Source organism: Squalius cephalus, assembly GCF_949319135.1.
Source record: "Squalius cephalus genome assembly, chromosome: 9".
Taxonomy (NCBI): domain Eukaryota; kingdom Metazoa; phylum Chordata; class Actinopteri; order Cypriniformes; family Leuciscidae; genus Squalius; species Squalius cephalus.
In genome coordinates this window covers 29,348,632-29,371,531 of record NC_137130.1, presented here as the reverse complement: position 1 = coordinate 29,371,531, position 22,900 = coordinate 29,348,632, and the positions used below count along the sequence as shown (strand labels likewise).

Sequence of the window (22,900 nt, the reverse complement as noted above, 5' to 3'; positions counted from 1 at the left end):
TAGCTGAAATAATGTAGGCTGATGTTTTCAGCAAAAGCAAATACCATCGATTAACAACCTCGTAGCTCACAGGTCTGTCTTTAAAAGTTTATAAGTTATCGTTCAGAATTTCCTTATGGAGAAAATGAATGGTGTTTTTACTTCTGGAACCCAATTGTTGCACTCTATTATCAGAAAATGATAAAATAAATAAATAAATAAAAACTCCACAAGTTTGTATAAAACCTTAAGTCAATTTTATTCAGCATAATTTAGTGAAGTGAAGTGACGTGACGCCAAGTATGGTGTCCCATACTCGGAATTTGTGCTCTGCATTTAACCCATCCAAGTGCGCACACACACACACACACACACACACACAGTAGTGAATATTGAACACACACCCAGGCAGCTTTTTTTTTTTTTTTTTTTTGTGGTGCCCAGGGAGCGACTTGGGGTTCGGTGCCTTGCTCAAGGGCACCTCAGTTGTGGGTAGAGTGGAAGAGAACACTGTTCATTCAATCCTGCCACATTTCCTGCCAGTACTGAGATTCAAACCCACAACCTTTGGGTTACAAGTCCAACTCTCTAACCATTAGGCCACAACTAATTTGAGAGTTATCTAAATTTTCAATGTGGCCTCAGACTTTTGGACCCCACTGTACATATTCACTAGTATAGTTTAAATGATTCAGTTCTTTTTCAAATACACACATAAAAATATTCTTCCTGTAACTAATCAAACTGATTCAATTCACTCTTCTGTCATTCAATCAAACACTCATGCAATAAAATGTACATTTGTAGTAAATTCACACTGAATTTACTCACATGTTGTTGTTTTGGTAATAAAATGATCATAACTGTGTCATTGTCAGTCAGAGTTGTAAGAAGTAGCTTTTAATGCATTCAGACAAAAATACAGTGCTGCTTTATTGAGCCTGATCTGCTTAAAAAGCAGTTCAATCTACTTCAATTTAAATGTTCAAATAACTGTCCAGTACGCTTCAATAATATCAATTTTGAAAATAAATCCTGCCTGAGCACAGAAGACAATTTTACAAGTATTTTTTTATTTGAATCATTTAACAAATATAATACAATTGTAATCTACACTACATAATGATTTGAACAAACCATCACAGCAAGGTTGATTTTATATATATTTAAACAGTGCACATACATTATATATAGACGACTTTATATCACAGTGTATCTGTGTCGGTTTGCAGACAAGGAGAATATAATTGCAACGTTTATTTAAAGATGATATTCCAGGAGGAAAACGAAAAATACAACCCAAAGGGAAAGCAAAACGCAAGCACAATCAGACACTGCACTGAGGAAGATTATATATGCACACAAAAGGAAAATGAGAAACAAAACAAGACACAGGTGAAGATAATCATAAGTAACCAAGGGAAAATATTTGCAGGAAGAAAACACAGAAAGAGTGTGAATGCAAATGTGCGTTTTCATTCAGCCCGTACTCGGTCAATATTTTCATATCGCTCTGAACAACGGACGTGTTGCACCCACAAATTGGACTGATTCATGCCGAATATTCATGTTGATATGAACAGGCCTTTATTCTGACAAGTTGTTTCAGTGACAGAAGTTGTATTAATTCAATGAAGTAGTAGGAAGTATAATTCGCCCGAAAGTGGTAGGTCATCTGGGTACTTTTTGCCTAGAGTGCATCTCAATCAGCTATGATAAATACTTTGCTTGTTACATCTGCGTGCAACATTTCAGCCATAAATAAATTATAAATGTTAGCTAGATTATGTTCAGTACCTTTCGAACGATGTATGTTTATGCTGAAATATAATAAACTAATGGTTTGTATTTTTAAAAACGTCTATCACGTCATTATAGTGAGTTGGCTCATGTGATTTATGTTTCGTGCTTCAGAACTTCTATTAAGGGAACACCCTGGTTTCCACGGTGCATTGTTGGACTTTTAGGGAGCGAACGTTTCAGTTCAAGGATTGTCGACTCTCTGATCAGTGCTCAGACTACTTAACCAGGGAGATGATTGAGATGCCCCTACTCTTTTATGAGTGCTGTGAATTCGGACATACTTCTTTTGTCACATACTGTTTTCTGCCTACTATATAGTAGGGAAGTATGTGATTTCAGATGCAGCCAATTATTAACGGATTCAGGTGTGTTTGATTGGGGTTGAAGCTGAACTCTGCAGGTCGGTAGCTCTCCAGGAGCAGGGCTTGCGACCCCTACTCTAGAATCTATTCTACTCTCTTAAAAACATGGCCCACTGTGCTATATTAATATGAAGGAATTATCCTTAGTTATTTTTCACAGGTGTTTTACCAGGAAAGACCAGTACTTTGTTTAGGCTTGTTTTGTAAGGAATTACAAACCTGCGCACATATATTCAAACGCACATAACTATAGAACCAATTCTTAATGCGCATGTGAACGCCATCAGCGTTTCTCACAGGTTCGCGTTTAAAGTCTGTGTAGAGAGAATGGTGTCGTCTTAGCGGCCCCTAATTTAATCACAAATGATTGTTGCGACAGAAGCGAATCAATCAAAACTAACTTTAGATGGAAAATAACTTTTTAAAGAACCGCTATAAAGCCAAAACAATCTCTGCTACCTTAAATTATACGCTTATCTCTGTAAAGCTGCTTTGAAACAATCTACATTGTTAAAAGCGCTATATAAATGAAGATGACTTGACTTGACTTGACTTACCTTTATTTTGAATTACACATTGGATTGTGTTATGTTATAAGGCTAATTCACACTGCACAGACAAACGCCAACAAACAAGTTGGCCATTGGATTTAAAATTTTATGCAAAATAATTGTCATGTCCACACTGCCCCAACAGACACCAACAAACTGATTGAACTTGTTCAGATTGGTAAAAATAAACCCTAACCAACACCAACAGACTGAAGGGTTAAAATTTAAGAATATGTTTAAGATCTGCTGATCTTACTTCCTTACATAACATCACATGAAAAAACTAAGGTGAATTACACTGTATTGGGCATTCAAGGTGAACATGATGACATCAATTTACTGATCAGAAGTCAGCTTTAAGTCAGCTGTCTAAACGTTGCTTTGATCTTCCAACTAAGAAGTTGGACTGTGTGGGAATGTTACCTAGTCTAAGGTCTCGTGACCATTTGTTGTGTATACCATTTGGGGGGGGGGGGGGGGGGGGGGGGTACCATTATCTCAGTTGGGGGCAATTGCCTCTATTGTCTTTAGATGATTAGATTTAGTGGTTACCTCTAAGGCTGTGTGTATGTTTAGCACCTTTAAGGACAGCCCACTGAAAGACCTATAAAGAAACCATGTAAAGTATGTTAGCCAGAATGATTTGGGAAGAACTGCAGCCGCGTACAGCGAAGTCCTCAATAAAGAATAACTTTGTTTGAACGTGATCCCCAACGTCTCCTGGTCTCTTGCTTCGACGAAGAAAAAGTTTTCAACAAGACGTAACACACTGATCCGACAAAACCCAACAAACAAGTTTGATAACGTTTGTCTGTGCAATGTGAATTGGCCTTTAGGGTTAACTTGATTATGGGTTAAATGTCATGGCAGAAAATTACCAGTACCTTTCACAGTTTCACTGATGAGCCATAACAAACATAAAACCCAGGATAGAGAGGCTGAGTGAATGTGGTCTGAACTGTGTGGATGAGGCCCAGTTTGTCAGAGACATTGTAGAAGGACAGAGTTCCTGCTCTGTGATCCACATACACACCTATTCTAGAGGAGCGGCACACCACAGGGAGATGAGTCTGTGTGTTATTGTGTATGAATGAGCAACTGGAGTCAATGCAGTACAAACTCCAGGAATGATCATTATGTCCAAACAAACACTTTTTATCCCCTCCTTTCCTGCTGATGCTCTTATATGACACTGATACATACACACCATAAGACCCACTCCACTCAACCTCCCAGTAACAGCGTCCACACACACTATCTCTACACAACACCTGATAATTTTCTTCATCAAATCTGTCTGGATGTTCAGGATACGGCTGCTCTGGGAAAGCGTAAGTAATCATCCTTTGTCTGTGTTCCTCAGACAGACAGAGGTATTTATTCATTGTGTTTAGATCCAGAGAGAGTTGATGGGAATCTGATGGAGATAAAACGCACCAGAATCAGAATTCATCATGGCCTTTGTTCAGTGTATCAGCAGTGAGTTCAGTACAGCTTACCAGATATCCTGTGCAAATCATCATTTGCATTAAAGGGTTATTTCATTCAAAAATTAAAATGATCCCACAATTTACTCACCCTCAAGCCATCCTATAGGTGTACAGTATATGACTTTCTTCATTAAGCTAAACACAATCACATATCATTGCCATATGGGTCAATGACGTATAAGGATTTTCAACAGGCCAATTTTAAAATACGAAAATTAACAATATATATTGCAATTGTTCAATCATTAAGAATGTTGTGTACATATAAATTCAAATAAAAAATTAAAATTAAGTGATTTTAGTGTTTTTTCATCTAGATGAATTGTCCATAGGCTTAAAAAATGTCATGTGGGGCGACCGTGATTTATCTTAAAATTAATTAATTTCCTTAACATAAATGTATTTTTTTTTTACATGTTCTCAGTAATTAAAGTGTTTAAAAACAGAGTATTTGAATTTCTTTTGAGTTTTTGTATATAATGATCTCATATTTTTGTTCTGCAATTTCAGTCGCCTTCTAAAATGCAGTTAACAGACTTATTTTTCCTGTAAATCGCATAAAACTGATAGAAATGTTTAAAAAATATAATTTACTAAAGCATACTGTATCAGTGATTCATATTTCAGCCACAGAAATAAGATATTTTATTTTAAATTTAATACAGTGATAGCTTTTATTGGTCGCACCACATGATAAGTGGTCGCTCCAAATGACACGAAAACCTTATATAGTTAAAAATCTATTTAAAGAGATCAATGAACAATACATTTTATACAACATTTTTTATTTAAACCAGATTTTATACAAATTTCACAGAATTTTCCTGAACATAAACATTTTATAAACTCACTTTTATAGTAAAAAAATCACTTCACAAACACAAGTGCACCATTTAATTTAACTTGACTTAGAATTTCTTTATAACAAATAATAATGTTATAGATATAAATTATTTCATAAAAGTATTGTATACAGGTAACATTTGGAGTCAATAGTTTTTTAAAGTAATTAATACTTTATTAATCAAGGACACATTCAGTGTCACATTCAGGCGCAGGCTATAATGTTCCGAAAGATTCTATTTCAAATAAATGCTGTTCTTTTGAACTTTATATTCATCAAATAATCCTGACATATAAAATGTATCACAGTTTCCAAAAAAAAATGAACATTGATAATAATCCGAAATGTTTCTTGAGCAGCAAATCATTAGTGACCCTGGATCACAAAACCAGTCACAAGTCGCACAGGGTATTTGTGGCAATTGCCAACAATACATTGTATGGGTCAAAATTATCGATTTTTCTTTTATTCCAAAAAATCATTAGGATATTAAATAAAGATCATGTTTTATATTTTGTAAATGTCCTACCATAAATTTATAAACATTTATTTTTGTGAGTGAATATAGCAATATTGCAAACATAAATGGACAACTTTAAAGACGATTTTCTCAATGTTTCGATTTTGTAGCACCCTCAGATTCCAGATTTTCAGTTGTATCGGCCAAATATTGTTCTATCTTAACAAATAATACATCAATGGAAAGCTTATTTATTCAGCTTTCATATGATGTATAAATCTCAATTTCAAAAAATTTACCCATGTGACATTGACCCATTGAGTGGTTTTGTGGTCTAGGGTTACATATTAGAATTATTTCTGAAGGATCATGTGACACTGAAAACTGGAGTAACGATGCTGAAAATTCAGCTTTGATCATAGGAATAAATTACAGTTTACTATATATTCACATAGAAAACAGATATTTTAAACTGTAATAATATTTCACTCTTCTCCTATCAAGGTACTCTGCTCTTGTTGCAGGGTCAGAATTTTTTCGCTTGGCAGTGGCATCTGGTAAAATAGATTAAAATAGTTTTAAATAAATAAATAGGCAATAATAAATACACTACTAATAAATGCATTATTACTAAACTGAAATTACATGCTCTAATTTTTTTTTTTTTTGCATTTTTCTCATATTGTACAAAGAGAAAACACAAACTGTCTGAAATCTATAAAAAAGATCCCAAATTGCATAAAAATCTATTCCAAATAATACTAAAGTAAAGTACTTTTTTTTATATAAACCGTCAAGTGAATATAAAAGCATAAAACTGCCAATCTAGGACATATATCTATCATGGAAAACAGTCTGCAGTGGTCGCACCACATGATATTTGGTCGCACCACATGATATTTTCAAATTCAGTCATAATTTACAGGCACAGAATTGGCCACCTAAACAAAACAAGCTAGCTTGCCAAAAAAGGTCACTATGAATTTTATAATAAATATATATATTTGTAGAAATAACTTTAATATTATTATTTTTTTGAGGTCATACCACATGACATCCAAATGTGGCAACTACATACCAACCATTACAAAGGTTTATTTTTTTTCCAATTTGAGAGAATTACAAACCTGCTTGCTGCTTCCATGGGTCCTTGGTAAATTGGTTTATGATGTAACTTCCTGTGTTTGAATAGTTTTCAACATATAAGTCCCAAAATGGTAGTTCCTTGATGGTCGCACCACATGATATTTCATAAAATGGACATCATCGGACAAAGTTTGTTTGTATATTATGATGGAAATATAAATACAAATGCTTTGAATTTTTTTAAAGGATTACAAAACACTTTGGAAATCATGCCAAATAGTGCAGAAAATAAATTTGAATAAATTCAGAGTAATTTCAAAGACGTTTTCAAAACAGAAGTTATGGCCGGACGGTCGCACCACATGATGTTTTGACACTTTAAATAACAAAAAAAATAACAAATAAGTAAAGGTTTTTTAAAAGTTAAAGTGAGTACATACATGGGAGAGGTACTAAAAATATACAGTATCTTTTTATGCATTTAAACCCATTTTTGCCTGAAAAAATGCAATCGGACAGAAAATTTAGGCGTCACGTCATTGACCCATATATATATATTTATAATGGGGAGTGAATGGTATCCAAGTTTTCGAAGCGCCAAAAAAGTGCATTTAATAAATAAATGATTATAAAAAGCCAGTGATTATAGTTTATAAAGTTATAAATATGGGTATTATAAATATGATGGATGGATGTGTTTTTTTGGGCTTCAAAATCTAGAATACTATTCACTCCCATTATAAGGCTTAGAAGAGGATGTTTTTGATATAACTCTTGTGTTTGGCTGAAATAAGAAAGTCATATACAACTAGGATGGCTTGATGGCGAGTAAATTATGGGGGGAAAAATTGGGTGAACTAACCCTTTAAGAACTATAAAACTGTTCTATTATTAATTTGTTTTTGTTTTTTTTGTTTTTTTCACTTTCCAAACTTACAGCTTTGACAGGTAGTATATGAATACACTCTGTGAGGTTCTGTTCTTAGTGACTTACATTGTAGGAAGTCATTTCTGGGCCTGGGAAGAATGTTGGTGAATGTAACTGTGGAAGTCAATAGACATTATGAGTGTAAATCTCATGTAAAGAGAAAATAATCCCAGCATCCATTCTTAAGTCATTTGTAATATTATGATGGATAATAATTTACCTCTGTCAGATATCTTTTTGATCTCCTCTTTGCAGAAATTCTCAAGTTTATCTCTCAGCTGACAAACAGATTCTCTTATGCCATCAAAAGCTAGAAAGGTGAAGGTGGGTACAGCTGTAGGTTCAGGAGATGCTGAGAGAGAATGGAAACTCTACAGAAAAAAAAAAAACTCTCTTCATCACTTCCACTCTTCATCAAATTAATTAATTCAGATCTGTGCAGATCTTGTTGACTTGACTTGCTATCGGAATTATTGTAAATAATTTCCAAGTAAAAAATTGGACATAAACGCTCTGTCAAGTCGTTTTTACACTGGGAAGCTTGAGGATAATTTTGATACTTGGCAGGCCATAAACTTTAAACATGGCGGAGGGGAGAACGATTTCTGCTGTGACAGGTAGCCTATAGGCCTACTTTACATGTTTTTTTTTATTCGTTTTTACTTTATGTAAGTAGATGTTTGCGATAGAAATGTTCAGCGATCAACAGTAGCAAACTAGTGATGCAAACTACTCAACTTATGTCATTTCGCCGTTTTGAAATGAAAATATGCGATCATAATTCATTCATAGATTAATGTGACGAGACAAGAAACGTTTGTGCTTTCAAAATATTAGACATACAAATAAGAATCAATGTGGCACATTTTAAAATAAAATATTATTTGTTATTTTAATAATAACTACAATTACACCTGGAACAAATAATTTTACCATTCTTATTCCATTATATATTCCCTTAAATCCCTTTTAATCCTTTAATTATTTAATTAGGACAACGATATGTTAAAACTGAAAAGTTTTTGTTTTTGTTTTCCGTGTATAGACGACATTGTCAAAACTATCCCCATTCACACGGATCTGCGAAAACGACTAAAAGCGCTGTATTCTGCTGCCAGGCCATTAGATGGCGATGAAAACGAACTGATCACGTAATACGCATGTGCATGACGTCATCGTCTTCAAAGATTCACGTTTTTGTTGTTTTCACAGAGACCGTTTTAACGTGCACTTTGAAAAAACGTTTTTAAAAGTTTGCGTTTTCAGGCACCAAAATGCCGTTGTCGTGTAAACGAACGGCCAAAACGCATAAAAAGTTTTACGTTTTTAGTGGAAAACAGTGTCGTGTAAACAGCCCCTTGATTTGTTTCTCTTTACTAACCCGTTCCCTTTGTTCTAGTTTCCCACCAGTCATTAGTTACCATGGGTATTCATCATTAACGAGCACACCTGTCTGTAGTTAGCTCATCACCATGTCTATTTAAATTCCTCATTTTCTTTCATTCATTGTCTGGTATTGTTTGTGTTGCTTTGTTTATACAATGTCACGTTACCTGCTCATCTGTGGATTACTTTGGTTTGTTTTATATAATAAATACCTTTTTTGTTAGTTGATATTATTAGTATCCTGTCCTTATTCCACTAACCCAAACCATCATCTACTAACAGTCTTCTATAATACTCTAATGAGAGTTAATTGACATGTATTTGCAAAGTTACTTATAGTTAGTAGAATGTCTATGTGGACTATCGAAATAAAGTGTTACCATTCATAGTGCAAAGTTCATTGATTACACCATAGTATAAGGAATCAGAAGAAAAAGATGAATTTGAATTCATTTTTGGCCAAATGGTTCAAAAGTTATAATCATGAATGTTAGTGGAGCTTTGAACTGTTGGTGGTGCTAGTAAATATTATGTAACTATAATATTATATATATAACTGCAGTCTCTCTAGAATAAAGATGACCATCTGACTGATTTATGGCATCACCTGACAGTATTCCAGACAACATCATTTGAGTCAGCTACTCATTCTGCTCTCACGTCAGAGCAGGATCTTGTTCATAAGTCAACTATACTGTATTTCTAGATCTCTATTACCTGGAGGAAAAGGGTGTGATCTTGTGTGTGTGTAAGGTTCTCCAGCTCAGTGTCTCTCCTCCTCAGATCAGCAACCTCCTCCTGCAGTTGCTTCAAGAGTCCTTCAGCTCGACTCACTGTAGCCTTGGTCTGATCTCTGATCAGCTGCGTAACCTCAGAGCGACTTCTCTCAATGGAGCGGATCAGCTCAGTAAAGATCTTCTCACTGTTGTTCACTGCCGCCTGTGCAGAGCGCTGTTAAAACACACATCACAATCAGCTCTTACAGCTGCCTCACACAGTCTGTGAGCCACAGTGAGCTCCAGCACTGGAGGAGAGTCGTCTTCTCACCTCATGAGACTTCACAGCATCTCTCAGCTTCTGAAGATATTTTTCTCTATCCTGGATTCTGTGCTGTACCTTTCTTTGCATATCCTTCAAGTAACTCTGATGAACAAATAACCAACAGTATAACTATATATCATAATATAATCATGTAAAAGTTGGTAAAACTGTATTTGTTAATGACAGTAGGTCAGCATGTGCATAGTGGTTGGGATATTTCAGTGATTCTTTCTGCAGGTTTCATCTTTATGTACAATGACAAGTGTATTTATGAATGAGTCATTGAATCATTCATTCATTCATCCGATTATTTTAAAAACGAATTTCCCATTTAAATAAATATTTTATTAATAAATTATATGAGAAAATGCAAAGTAGGTGTTTTAAAAAGAGTTTTGAGCAAAAATATATAGTATTAATGGCCAAATTATAGTATAAATTGCAATGTATAGCTTAATGTTTATTATAGCAATAATACTGTTACCAGATGTCATTATATTTTGTAATGAATTTAGTCAAAAGAATTCATGTAAGGTCATAAGAAAATGTTTTGTTTTGCTTTCTAGAAAGACTTTTGATTAGAGTGGGGTAAATATATGTTGCCAATATGGCTACAGAGTGAACTGACTTGTCAATAACTGACATTTTGAGAATGGACTTGTGTTTTCGTTAAGACTAGTCTTGCAAAGCTACCTTGAAAGAACAAATTTAGAATGACAGGTGGAAGGAGAGTGCAAGTGTAACGGAGGCCAGCTAGTAGTCGCTGTGCGAGTAAACCTCACTCCTCTGATCTCAATAGGCGCTCTAGCGACAGATGCTAGAGGCTGCAGTCTTTAGCCTCCTTGTTAGAGCGCCTGACTCTCACGCCGGAGACCCGGGTTCGAGGCCTGCACGGAGCAGGGCGAGTAGGACCTGGGTGGAGGGGTTACATTGGTGCCGTGACCCGGATGGGAGTGAGGTTTAGGGGGGTGAGTGTAACGGAGGCCAGCTAGTAGTCGCTGTGCGAGTAAACCTCACTCCTCTGATCTCAATAGGCGCTCTAGCGACAGATGCTAGAGGCTGCAGTCTTTAGCCTCCTTGTTAGAGCACCTGACTCTCACGCCGGAGACCCGGGTTCGAGGCCTGCACGGAGCAGGGCGAGTAGGACCTGGGTGGAGGGGTTACATTGGTGCCGTGACCCGGATGGGAGTGAGGTTTAGGGGGGTGAGTGTAACGGAGGCCAGCTAGTAGTTGCTGTGCGAGTAAACCTCACTCCTCTGATCTCAATAGGCGCTCTAGCGGCAGATGCTAGAGGCTGCAGTCTTTAGCCTCCTTGTTAGAGCGCCTGACTTTCACGCTGGAGACCCGGGTTCGAGGCCTGCACGGAGCAGGGCGAGTAGGACCTGGGTGGAGGAGTTACACATCTATGTGAGTTTTGTCATTTCATGATCAAGTGAGTTCTATGGATATATCACAATGGCTGTGATTAGCTTCATGATACTGCCGAATCACAGCTGTGCTGGTATACAGCCATTACACACTCTTGCAAGTGTGATATTCACTTTAATATGAATCCAATATCAATGGGGTGGTGAGCCTATAGTAGTTAAGATATAGCATGGTACATTTATAGGTTCAAACCACAGATTTATAGCTTTCCTGAAATGAGATGAACATGATGCATATCTCATTATTTCATTAATGAAAAATTGTACCTGTTTCTCTGTCCTCAGAGTTGCAGCTGATATAGTGTCATGATTTTTATGTTCATCCATCGTACATAGCACACAAATACACTTTTTATCAGTATTGCAGAAAACCTCCAGAAGCTTATCATGTTTATGGCAGATCATCTTCTGCAGTCGTCCAGTCGCATCCATCAAGTTGTGTCTCTTTCCTTTAAAGAAATTCTCATGTTGTACAAGATGATTTTGACAGTAAGAGTTCAGACACACCACACAGGACTTGACGGCTTTGTATTTTCTTCCAGTACAGACGGCACACTGCACATCACCAGCTTCAGCGTAACAGTCAGCAGGAAGTTTAGTTTTGTTAAGTTTCTCCACCATTTCAGCCAGAATGGTGTTTTTACCTAAAACAGGTCTTGGACTGAAGGTTTGTCTGCACTGAGGGCAGCTGTAGACTCTCATCTGATCCTGCGGATTCCAGTAGCCTGTTATACAGCTCTTGCAATAACTGTGTCCACAGGGAATTGTCACTGGATCCTTCAGTAAATCCAAACACACTGGACAGATGAACTCATCCTGAAAAATTCTAGCTTCTGCCATTTTACTGAATGAATTGAGAGACGCAAACACACAGCAGCTCAAACACACTTCCCTGAAACGAGGACTTGAAATTGTTCCCTGGTTCTCGGTCAGTGACGTGTGTAAAGCAGGTTTGTCTGCAAGCCAAGTCACAGATAATAACAGATGTCAATCTCAGAAAGAAACTCAAAGGTCACACGTGAAATTAGGATACGCATGAGCTCAGTAGTATCATCTGTATTTTCAATGCTGTGCTTTAGTTGTTAAAATACTAGTGAAAAGATGTTTTTCACTTTAAAATAATGGTCTAGATCCCTAGTAGTTCCTGCAGAGTGACTAGGTAAACACTTGAGTAATAGTGATGCATTTTATGACTATATTGAGTAAAAAAGGTTTTTTTTTATAGTTAATTGATAGTTATTAATGAGGCCAATCTCATTCGATTAACTAATAAGGATCTTAGTCCTAAATTTGATATTACTTACTGATTAATTAAGCTTGTTTTCTTTTTAGTAAATAGCAGTAGCTGAAGTGGTAATGTAGTACAACACATTTGTCCTGCTGTCATGGGTGGTTGCAGGCAAACAGACGATGATGATGAATAAAGTTCCAACAAGTTTAATAACACACAAGACAAGCAAATAGGCAGTAGCAACACACACTATAGAAGACGCCGGACACTGAACTTCTTCTTCTTCTTCTTTTGTTTTAATGGGGAATAACATATACCATCTTTCCCTGGTGTCGTTTGTCGTGTGTTTGATATAGCTCTTTTTAACTCAAATAGAGTAAATGCCAAGGCCAGATCTCCCCATATTACTTCTTTCCACTGTTCCTGGATTTTGAGCAAGTGTCATGGTCTCTACACTGCTTAGCTGTTGAGGATAGATTTTCGGAGCTGTGAATCTTCACAAAATTTATAACAAAAAAAAAATCAGCTTTTTCTGCATTACTAATTGCATTTTTATCATTCTTATAACACTGGTATTTCCACATTGTTTCTTATTCCACTCATTTTCCTTATTGTTCTCCAAATGTCTGACAACTGAGTTTCTCTTCCAATTCTATTACAGAATAGTCTCCAATATTCATGTTAGGCTGTCCGAATTTTTTTCCTAACTACTGCTTGTGCCCTTTTGTAGTTAATCAAAGTTTCCAGAGTATGGTGGGCTTTAATCTGCTTAAACATTTTATTCCTCTTCTTAAAGGAGAACTCCGGTCAATTTTAACATTGAGCTAATTTTTTTGTACATTTGGAGTGCTGTCAATACAGAGAACAACTCTGTTGCCTACACCGAGTTATTCTATTTTTAAAATTTGCACCCTGTTGACTTCAATGGGGCAAGTACTAAACCTGCTTTTAGCCTCTTAACATCCTTGATGTGTCATTACAAGTGCACAGAAAATGTGAGTGATTCCTTCAGAGTGAACACGAGTGAATCTGACTGCAGTAGATGTGAAAGATATGTATAAAAATGATGTTATTTAAGCCAGCGCAAATACCTGTGTTTACATCCTGTTTTTCGGTTGAAGTCCAAAGTAGTCGATTGCCGAGTTCACACGCATAGGTTTAGTACCTATGATCATGATTGTGTGCATTACAATCCCCTAATACACTGAACCTTTCTTTCTAATTTCTTCCTTTAATATTTCTCTCTCTGTGATGTACTTGTGGCAGTGACTTAATATATGTTCAACTGATTCCTCATCCTGACAATGACCACATAAGCCAGTAAGATGTTTCCCTTAGATGTAATGTTTTATTTAGGGGTGGTATAATGCCCCTTTTTACAAGATGTAAAATAAGTTTCTGATGTCCCCAGAGTGTGTATGTGAAGTTTTAGCTTTAAAGTTTTAAAAAAGTTTTAGTTTTAGCCCCACAGATATTTTTATATAGCATGTTAAAGTTGTCACTTTTTGAGGATGAGCAAAAACGCACCGTTTTTGTGTCTGTCCCTTTAAATGCAAATGAGCTGCTGCTCCCGTCAAAGGGGGCGGAGCTTCAAGAGCTCGTGTCCTTTTACCTCACACAGACATGCACTGAAAATTTCAAAAACTTTAAACCTTTTATGTTCAGACCGGAGTCAGACAATGATGGAGAGACTCAAGAAGAAGTGACAACATGTAGAGCAACAGGACGTTTTTGAATGGTAGTTGATGAATTTATGTTGCTGATGTGGAGTATAACTATCTTCTAGTCATTGATTAGCATATTCTGTCTTGATAATCTATAAATCGTGTTCCGGTGGCGGGGTTAATGTAAATTTTAGGGTTAGTTTGATGTCTCTAACCCTGTTGTGGTCCTTAAAAAGCGATTTCTTTAAAAGAAAATATCTCCCTTTGCTTTGAGCGTTGTAACTTTGCAGATGTTGTTTTTGATCAAACAGCAAAATTAGACACTAACTAAAGTTAGAAAAGTGAAATCATAATCAACCACCCCTGTAAAGTATATTAACTTTAAATGTATTATATTGAATAACACGCTACAGTTAAAAGTATAATTAAGCACTGAACTGAAACATAACTGAATATATACAGGTGGTAATGATGGTGACTGATGAGTGCACAGCTGAAAATACTGGTGAAACTCGAAAAATTTGAATATCGTGCAAAAGTTAATTTATTTCAGTAATTCAGCTTAAAAGGTGAAACTAATACATTATATAGACTCATTACATGCAAAGTGAGATATTTCAAGCCTTTATTTGTTATAATTTTGATGATTATGGGTTACAGCTTATGAAAACCCCAAATTCAAAATCTCAGAAAATTAGATTACTACATGAAATCAATAATAAAATAAAAACGATTTTACATACAGAAATGTCAGCCCTCTGAAAAGTATAATCATGCATATGTACTCAGTATTTGGTTTGGGGCCCTTTTGCATGAATTACTGCCTCATTGCGGCGTGGCATGGATGCTATCAGCCTATGGCACTGCTGAGGTGTTATGGAAGACCAGGATGCTTCAATAGCAGCCTTCAGCTCTTCTGCATTGTCTCATATCTCTCATCTTTCTCTTGGCAATGCCCCATAGATTCTCTATGGGGTTAAGGTCAGGCGAGTTGCTGGCCAATCAAGCACAGTAATCCAATAGTCATTGAACCAGGTTTTGGTTCTTTTGGCAGTGTGGTCAGGTGGTGTCCGTGACAACAAATGAGTGAAGGGCAGATGATGACAAAACATAACGAGTCCAAACTAACATGAATGTGACACCTGCATTACTTCCTGCATAAATACCTATTAATGACAGACCATTTTTCTAGTTGATCTACCTTCCAGCATGTTTTTAATTAAAGCCAGAGATCTTTATTTGCTGTTTTGGGTGTATTTTGCTAGCATGAGAATAACATTGTTAACATTAATATTTTTTTCGCATTAGTTTTTTTTTCTCCAATTTTGTAAATATTTTCAATTTTATTACAGGTGACATGAGACAAGGATATTCCCGAAATCAAAAATAATTATTTTTCAAGTCCTAAGTGTTAAGTCCGTTCTTCTGGGTTAACTGGTAGAAATATGTTTTGGGTTGGTTCTAAGTTAGGTTTAAGTTTGAAACTTTCATCTGTTCCAGGTTTACTTTCTCTTATTCCAAGTTCTTACTATTGTTTGTCAAGTTCCACTTCAGTGTTAGATTTTCTTTCAAATGTAGCTAAAATTTGGTTTTTAATCCAAATTATTATTTTTTTGATTATTTGTTTTTTTGTTTATTTATTTATTTAATATTTGAACTCCTTAGATATATGAATAAATGAGTATACATTTTAAGAATACATTGGTTAGCATATGTAACAAAATTTACTTAAATTTAAATTTAACAAAATTGTTCACCCTCCCATCGTTCATTCAGACCTCTAGGCACCTTTGTGTCCAATTTATTGATCCAATGCCACTCGTCTTCTTTATTTGTCCGTCTTGTGTGGGTTGTGGTCAATTCCCTGTATGTGCAGGTTTTAAATGCCATTTCTCTGGAAGTGTTCAGTGAAGGTGAGATTTTGTGTGTTTTTTGGGGCAGAACGGATATTATAGTGATGCTAATGTAAATGGTTTGTCCGTTTACATCCGGTTGAGTTCTTTGTTCTTTGTTTGAATATATTTCTTTTTGCACTTGGTGCATGTGATGACATAAATGCAGTTCTTGTTATTTAAGGATATGTTAGGCAAAAAATATGCCTTTTGTTGACTCTGTTTGATGACTCTGGGTTTTCCGATTAAGCGTGTGGGTTCTCTGTTAGTGAACAGCTTTTGTAGGCTGCTACTATGGTTATATCTTGTGTGGGCACAAGGGTTTGTGTAAAATTGTCCTTATCCTTGTCCTTGTCCTTTTGTTGAATTTGCAGTGTGTGGCGAGCAGGACGAGGCCGAGGGCCGTGAGAGGGCGGCACGAGGCCGGTGGCGTGATTACTGAAGAGCGACACCTGCGCGACGCATCAGTCTCGTATCTCTCACAGGGGAGCGGAAGCATAAAGGAGGAGCGATGACAGTGAAGAGTGAGAGAGGAACAGGCCTGAGTTTTATGTTAAGTTTTGTTTCTGTTTTGTGTGGCCAGCAGTTGTCCGCGAGGGGCTGCTGGCTTATACTTTCATTTTTGTATTTATTTATTTATTAAATATGTTTGAATGTTCGCCGGTTCCCGCCTCCTTCTTCCCATAACATCTGAACTGCATTACACAGTGTAAGTAAAGACTGACGGGACGATAGTCTGATCCGTAGAAGTGGGTCGTCGATAGGATGAGTCAGATTTTGAATATGTTGCTTGTACAGTTATCTAAGTCTTGATTTTGAATATCCTCTTGTTCTTAGGGTTCTAAAGAGAATCTTTGTGGCTTCTTGGAAATCCCTTTCCCTCGAGCAAATTCGGGAAAATCTTAAAAATTGGGATCATACAATCCCCCTAAAAAGTGTGTCGTGATGGGAGCTCTTGTAATGGAGCAGAGCATGTGTGTCTGTTTCTTTGAAAAATACTCAGTCTAATCGATGAGTATTGTTGAAGTTCGGGCCCTTATAAATGGTGGTGTCCAGAAAGTCTATGGTGGTAGTGTTTGTAGTTCCATGTTACCAAACTCCCCAAATGTCATCTAGATACCGATAGTAGCTGAACGGTAGTTCAGAACATTTGGGAAAGACTGTTTCTTCCCACTGTGCCATGTAGATGTTAGCATATGAGGGGGCAAACTTTTTCCCAATCGTCATCCTGTTTTTCTGCAGGTAATACTCGCCCGCAAACTCAATTCATTGCATGTTAGGCTGATTTCTAACAATTGAAGAATTACATCGTCTGGTCTTAAGATATCTGAGTTTTGATTAAAACATTCTCTTTTTGCCTGAAGGCCCAACTGTGTTTCTATGTTAGTGTATAGACTGTCAACGTCTATAGAGAATAAGAAGGCCTCCGGTGGAATTTGTAGTATTTCGATCTTTTCTACGAAATCATATGTGTTTTTCAAGAAACTCTTGTGTTTGATGAATAATGGGTTCAGATAAGAATCAATATATTCTGCTATCCTGTAGGATTCACTGCCACAATCTGATACAATAGGGCATCCAGGGAGCATAAAGGGAATTCTTCACGTAGTTTATGGATTTTGGGTAGCAGGTAAAACCGTATTGGCCTCAAATTATGTTCTCCTTTAAGATAGTCCGCTTGTCTTCTCTGTACAGTATGTAGCCTTGTTTTAGAATGGTTTCTATAACTTGTTTAATGCAGGTTATGGAAGTTTGAAAAACTGGGGTTGGTATTTTGGTGTAAAATTCTTGTTCCTGTAGTTGTTGGAGGCCCTGCAGTATGTATTGAGATTTTTCCCATGACAACCTTGGCATTACCCTTATACGCTGGTTTGATAATTAGATCTCTTCTGTGGGCTGGTGAATTTTATGCTGCTTCTTCCTTGGGTGACAAGTTTGGACCGGGCGATTGAGGGTTAGTCATTAAGCTTTGTAAGTGTTTTTCGCTCTTGTCAAAATAGTCCCAGATTTGGTTGGGTAATTGTTGGGGTGGAGGTTTCCAGGTTGATTTATTGCAAAATGAAATTGCTTGTTTTGGATCGGTTCCTGTTCCAAAGTACATTGCCCTTTGTATTTTTGTGTGGAATTGGCTTAACTCTGCGCATAAGGTATGTCTGTCCTAAGACTTTGTTGGATGTGACAGGATGAAGGATAGACCTTTATTGAGTACTGAGGTTTCTGCTGGTGATAAAATGTGTATCTGGGAAAGGTTTGCGAGACTACTGTCCTGTTTAGTGTAATCGGTTCTGCGTTTTTTATTGCTTTAAGTTTATGTTCAAGTTTATATGGCTTCTCCTGTTTTAGTCGTCCAGTGGATATTACCCATTTGCGTTCTGAAGGATTGTCCTAGTAAAAGGGGAATGTACTGTGCTTTGTCACAAATGTTGTCATTTAGCAAGTTGAGATTCTCTTTTATGGGGGTTGGTAGGTCCATGTCAAAGTTGATTAGGGGAACGTGTATTGTTGCAGACGGAAAAGTTTGTTCTGCCGCTCCTAAAATGCGTTCCACTGCTTTTCTTAGGAACGTTGTGTTACCCTTATTTCTGTTGTTTAAACCGAAGGATAATATGACCTGTTCGGTTTCTGGAGATGTCAGAGTTTTATTTTGTGAATGTGGTATTCACAAAGTGGTGTTCTAGTTTTGCCCCTGGATAACTGACTACTTGCACCTGGTCGTTCTTTATGGGGGGAAGGTGGCTGAGGTTCAAGCCCCGTAAGAAGAGGATCAGTTTTATGGAGGTTAAAGTCCAATTTTTGTATTTGTTTTGATGGTGTTCCTGTCTTTGAAAAAACAAGGCTGGGGTCCGAGTCTCTGTCTGGAGGTCTGCGGTTAGTTTACTAGCTTCTGAGGAACTTAATGGCCTTGTGGTGAGAGGGGTGAGGCGGGGTACCGGGGTTACCGGAGGTTTTATAGTGCTCAGTTGTTGTTTTGGGCTAACATTTTTGATGTTGAGCAAGCCTGTTGTGGTATTATGGTGAAATCATCCTGGTCCGGTTCCATTATTAGGAGGAAGTTCCCATCGGAGTCATGTGTGGACATAGGAAGAGAGATGTGGTTAGTTGTTTTGTTGCTATGTCTGAGTGAGCACTTCTGGGTAACCCTCTTTTGATCTCTGTACTCTTTCGGCGGACTGTTAGTTTTGAAGATTGGTTTGCGGGGTTATTTGTCTTTTAAGTGTCTCATGTTCTTGTGTTATTTTGACTTTTTTTGGCATAGGGGACGCCAGAGACTTTTGTTTTAAGTTTTCTGTCCCTTGTTTTTGAGTTGGTAGAGGTTGTTTGTCCTCAAAAGGGGCCGGTGTTTACATGAATTCCGCAACTACTTGGGATGCTAATTCGATAGTATTGTTTTGAAATTGCGTCTGGCCCATTTAATGGCAATCTGCCAAGCTTCTTCCCAACGATCCTGGTGAGAATGTGAGTTTGTGTTGTTTCCAGGCATTCCTGGTAATGATCTTTCAGAATGTCTAATGTGTAATCAATTGCGTGCATTTCCGTATATCCAAAGATTAGTTGTTGGATTTTGTTTTTGTAAGGCTGGTTTAATTGACATGGCTAAGATGTCCGCTAATCTTGCAACCCGACTTGGTGGTTGGTTTTGTTCTGAGTCGTCCCGAAGGGTTTTGGAATGATGAAAGGGTCTGATTAGTTGTTTGAACTAATCTTAGTCTGTTGCCATGGCTGGTCTGTATTTTTAATGATCTGGAAAAATGAGCAAAGAATAGCCCGGGAATAATTTTATTTGACAAGTATAGAATTATTATAATAATATGTTTATTAGGGTTACTGGCATTGGGTTTGAGTTTATGAGACAATAAGTAATTGTCTGTGCTTAAAACCGGTAGGTCAAGTCCGATGGCTTTGGCTAGGTTAGGTTTTGAAAGAGTCACAACGGCTCCCCTCTTACTTAGACATTTGTCCAAGAAGGTTTGGAGTAGGGAGACCAAGAAAATGCATGGGCCTATGCATGTTAGACTCTACCGGGAACCCTAGATCTGGTTCCTTTCTTGAGAAATCAGGTTGCAGTAGTTGGCTTAATTCAGGTTATTCAGACTGGGTTTGCAGCCATTAGTTTTGTCGCCATTAGCTTTGAAAAGGGTAGGTTAAGGGTGGGTGTGTATTCACCTTGGTTAATTGACTTAGCTTAATTCGGTTTATAAGGCTGGGTTTAGAGTCATTAGAGTTGTTGCCCTTAAGTTTGAAATGGATAGGTTTAGGGTGGGTGTGGATTCATCCTAGTTGGTTAAATTGGCTTAATTATGGTTATTTAGACTAGGTTTGTAGCCATTAGTTTTGTTGTCATTTGGTTTGACATGGGTAGGTTTAGGGTGGGTGTGTATTTACCTTAATTTAGGGTTAGGTTTAGGGTTATGTTTTGAACTATTAGGATTGCTGCCATTAGGTTTGAGACAGGTAGGTAATTGTTTTACTTCTTTGAGATCAACCTCTACACATTTATTCTACGAACCAGGAAATGTTAGCCCTGCCTGGGCCACCCACTTCCACATACCTGTCTGGGCATTTGGTTTGCACCCTTCTCCCTTCTCCCCCCTCCCAGAAAGGGAGGAGGCCAGAGAGGGTAGATAGTGCAAAGTCTTTTTATTTATTTTTTATTTATTTTTTTTTTTTAGGTAATTGTTCACCCACAAAATGAATTCTTATGCAATATCAAACTCTTATTATAGTTCTTTTGCAGAACACAAATGTGGAGAGTGAAAGAAAGAAATTTGTAAGCGATCAGAGAATTATCATTTTGGATGTTCTTAGCAAAAATCCTAAAGCAGGAATTCGAAGAGAACCTTGATCGACACAGTCCACAGTTTGTGGACCTTTTTAAAGCCAAAAAGGGACTTCCTGGTCAGCCCCTGTTGAACTGTTTAGAACAAATAAAGGTTAGCTATTATGGGATTAATTGAGGATAACTTAAAATGCATTTCATGTTATCAACATTGTATGTGTTTATGCCATGTATGATTTTTATGAGCGTTTATTCTCATAAAAAAGAATCAAACATTGGTAGTGAATGATTGTGGCATTAATGCAACTTCATGTTTTCCACTAAAGTCACCCAGTCAGTCCTTGTGCTTGGAGGACTGTAATGCTTTGAGCTTTACTCAAATGTTTAGTTAGTACATTGGTTTACTTTTGAAAAGTCACCCATGTTCACAGAAGTCTGAACATTTGTCTCAAAATCATGTTGGTTGTAATATAAGAAACCTGCTGTTATTCTGCTTGATTACAGCAGGTGTTTGAATGTTTCAGGAACATTATACTACCCTTTAAATTACATTCTGTTAACATTAAACTGTACATTTTTATGTTGTTAGCAAAAATTAAGTTGAAAGAATGTTTCAGGATCATACTAAGGCTGCATCTGTAAACTTAGGCAGCTTACTTCGCTGCCCTATCAGGCAATGACTTTGCAGGCAGTGTTTGCGCATGAAGGTTCCTTTCAAAACTGATTTCGGACAGACTTCTGAGGCAGTGTTATGGTTTAATGATCTGCAGCAAAATAGAGAGAGCTCTGGTGAATACTAAGGGAATATTTAATGACTACAATAGTAATTTCTCGTAGAAATGACATCATAAGTGAAAAACATTGATTAAAAACAGACTTTTATACAGACAAACTGACAACCAGCCGCAACTTTCAGATGCCATCTTTATTTTTCTAGCCCAACTGTCACAGAATGGAAAGCACAGGACGGTGGGATATCAAATGCAGCAAAGGATACATCTATGCTGCCTTCAAAAATCAATCAGATGAAGGTATCTCAGGAGACAGGAAATGAAACTAACACTGCATTTGAACGTGCCTTGATGTCTTCCGACCTTGAAATATGTCCTTCGAAGGCAGCATTTATCAGTTTTCGGATGCAGCCAAACTGTCATGTCTTGTTTTGGTTCATGTTGTAACACCTGATTTTAAAATAATGTTTTTGATGCTACATAATTAAGGGACCAGAGACTTTCTCATTTCAATGAGCCACGTGTCGCCTGCTGGCGGTAGATCCTTTTCCTATTTAGCACCAAAACTTTGGAACAGTCTTCCTACCATTGTCCAGGAAGCAGACACACTCTGTCAGTTCAAAGCTAGATTAAAGACACATCTCTTTGACCTAACATTCACATAATACATTATAGACTTCTATAATTCAATGTTAGGCTGCATAGATTAGGTCAGCTGGAACCGGGAACACTTCCCATAAATCCTGATGTACTCGTTACATCATAAGTAGAATGGCATACGCTAATTTTAATGTCTTTGTTTATCCCGAGGTTTTCCCGCAGCCTGCCGGATCCAGGCCACATCCAGATCTGATGAAGGACCCAGACCTGGACCCGATGACAACGCAGAGCTGAAGTGCCAACTAGTCTCTCCCTATGGAGGATCCCTTTACCACTCTACAGATAAAGCGTCGTCGGGAAACTCAATTCGCGTATCTACCCCGAATTGATAAAATAAAATAAAATTCTGTATCAAAAATTATAAGGAAACACCAGTACTTTGTTTAGGCTTGGTTTGTAGGGAATTCCAAACCTGCACACATATATTCAAACGCACATAACTATAGAACCCATTCTTAATGCGCATGTGAACGCCATCAGCGTTTCTCACAGGTTCGCGTTTAAAGTTTGTGTAGAGAGAATGGTGTCGTCTTAGCGGCCCCTAATTTAATAACAAATGATCGTTGCGACGGAAGCGAATCAATCAAA

At 37.2% G+C, this 22,900-nt stretch overlaps 1 protein-coding gene across 1 annotated transcript; it reads right to left on the bottom strand.

Annotated features, from left to right (window-relative positions):
• Positions 1–3,338: 3,338 nt before the first annotated feature.
• Positions 3,339–12,256, bottom strand: LOC307164533 (tripartite motif-containing protein 16-like). Its single transcript, XM_079881467.1, has 6 exons — positions 11,625–12,256; positions 9,937–10,032; positions 9,607–9,840; positions 7,724–7,874; positions 7,570–7,617; positions 3,339–4,112 (listed from the first exon to the last, which is right to left on the bottom strand). Exons 1-6 carry the CDS (start codon positions 12,195–12,197, stop codon positions 3,583–3,585), a joined length of 1,632 nt encoding a protein of 543 aa, XP_079737593.1. The 5' UTR covers positions 12,198–12,256; the 3' UTR covers positions 3,339–3,582.
• Between the last annotated feature and the right edge of the window lie 10,644 nt (positions 12,257–22,900).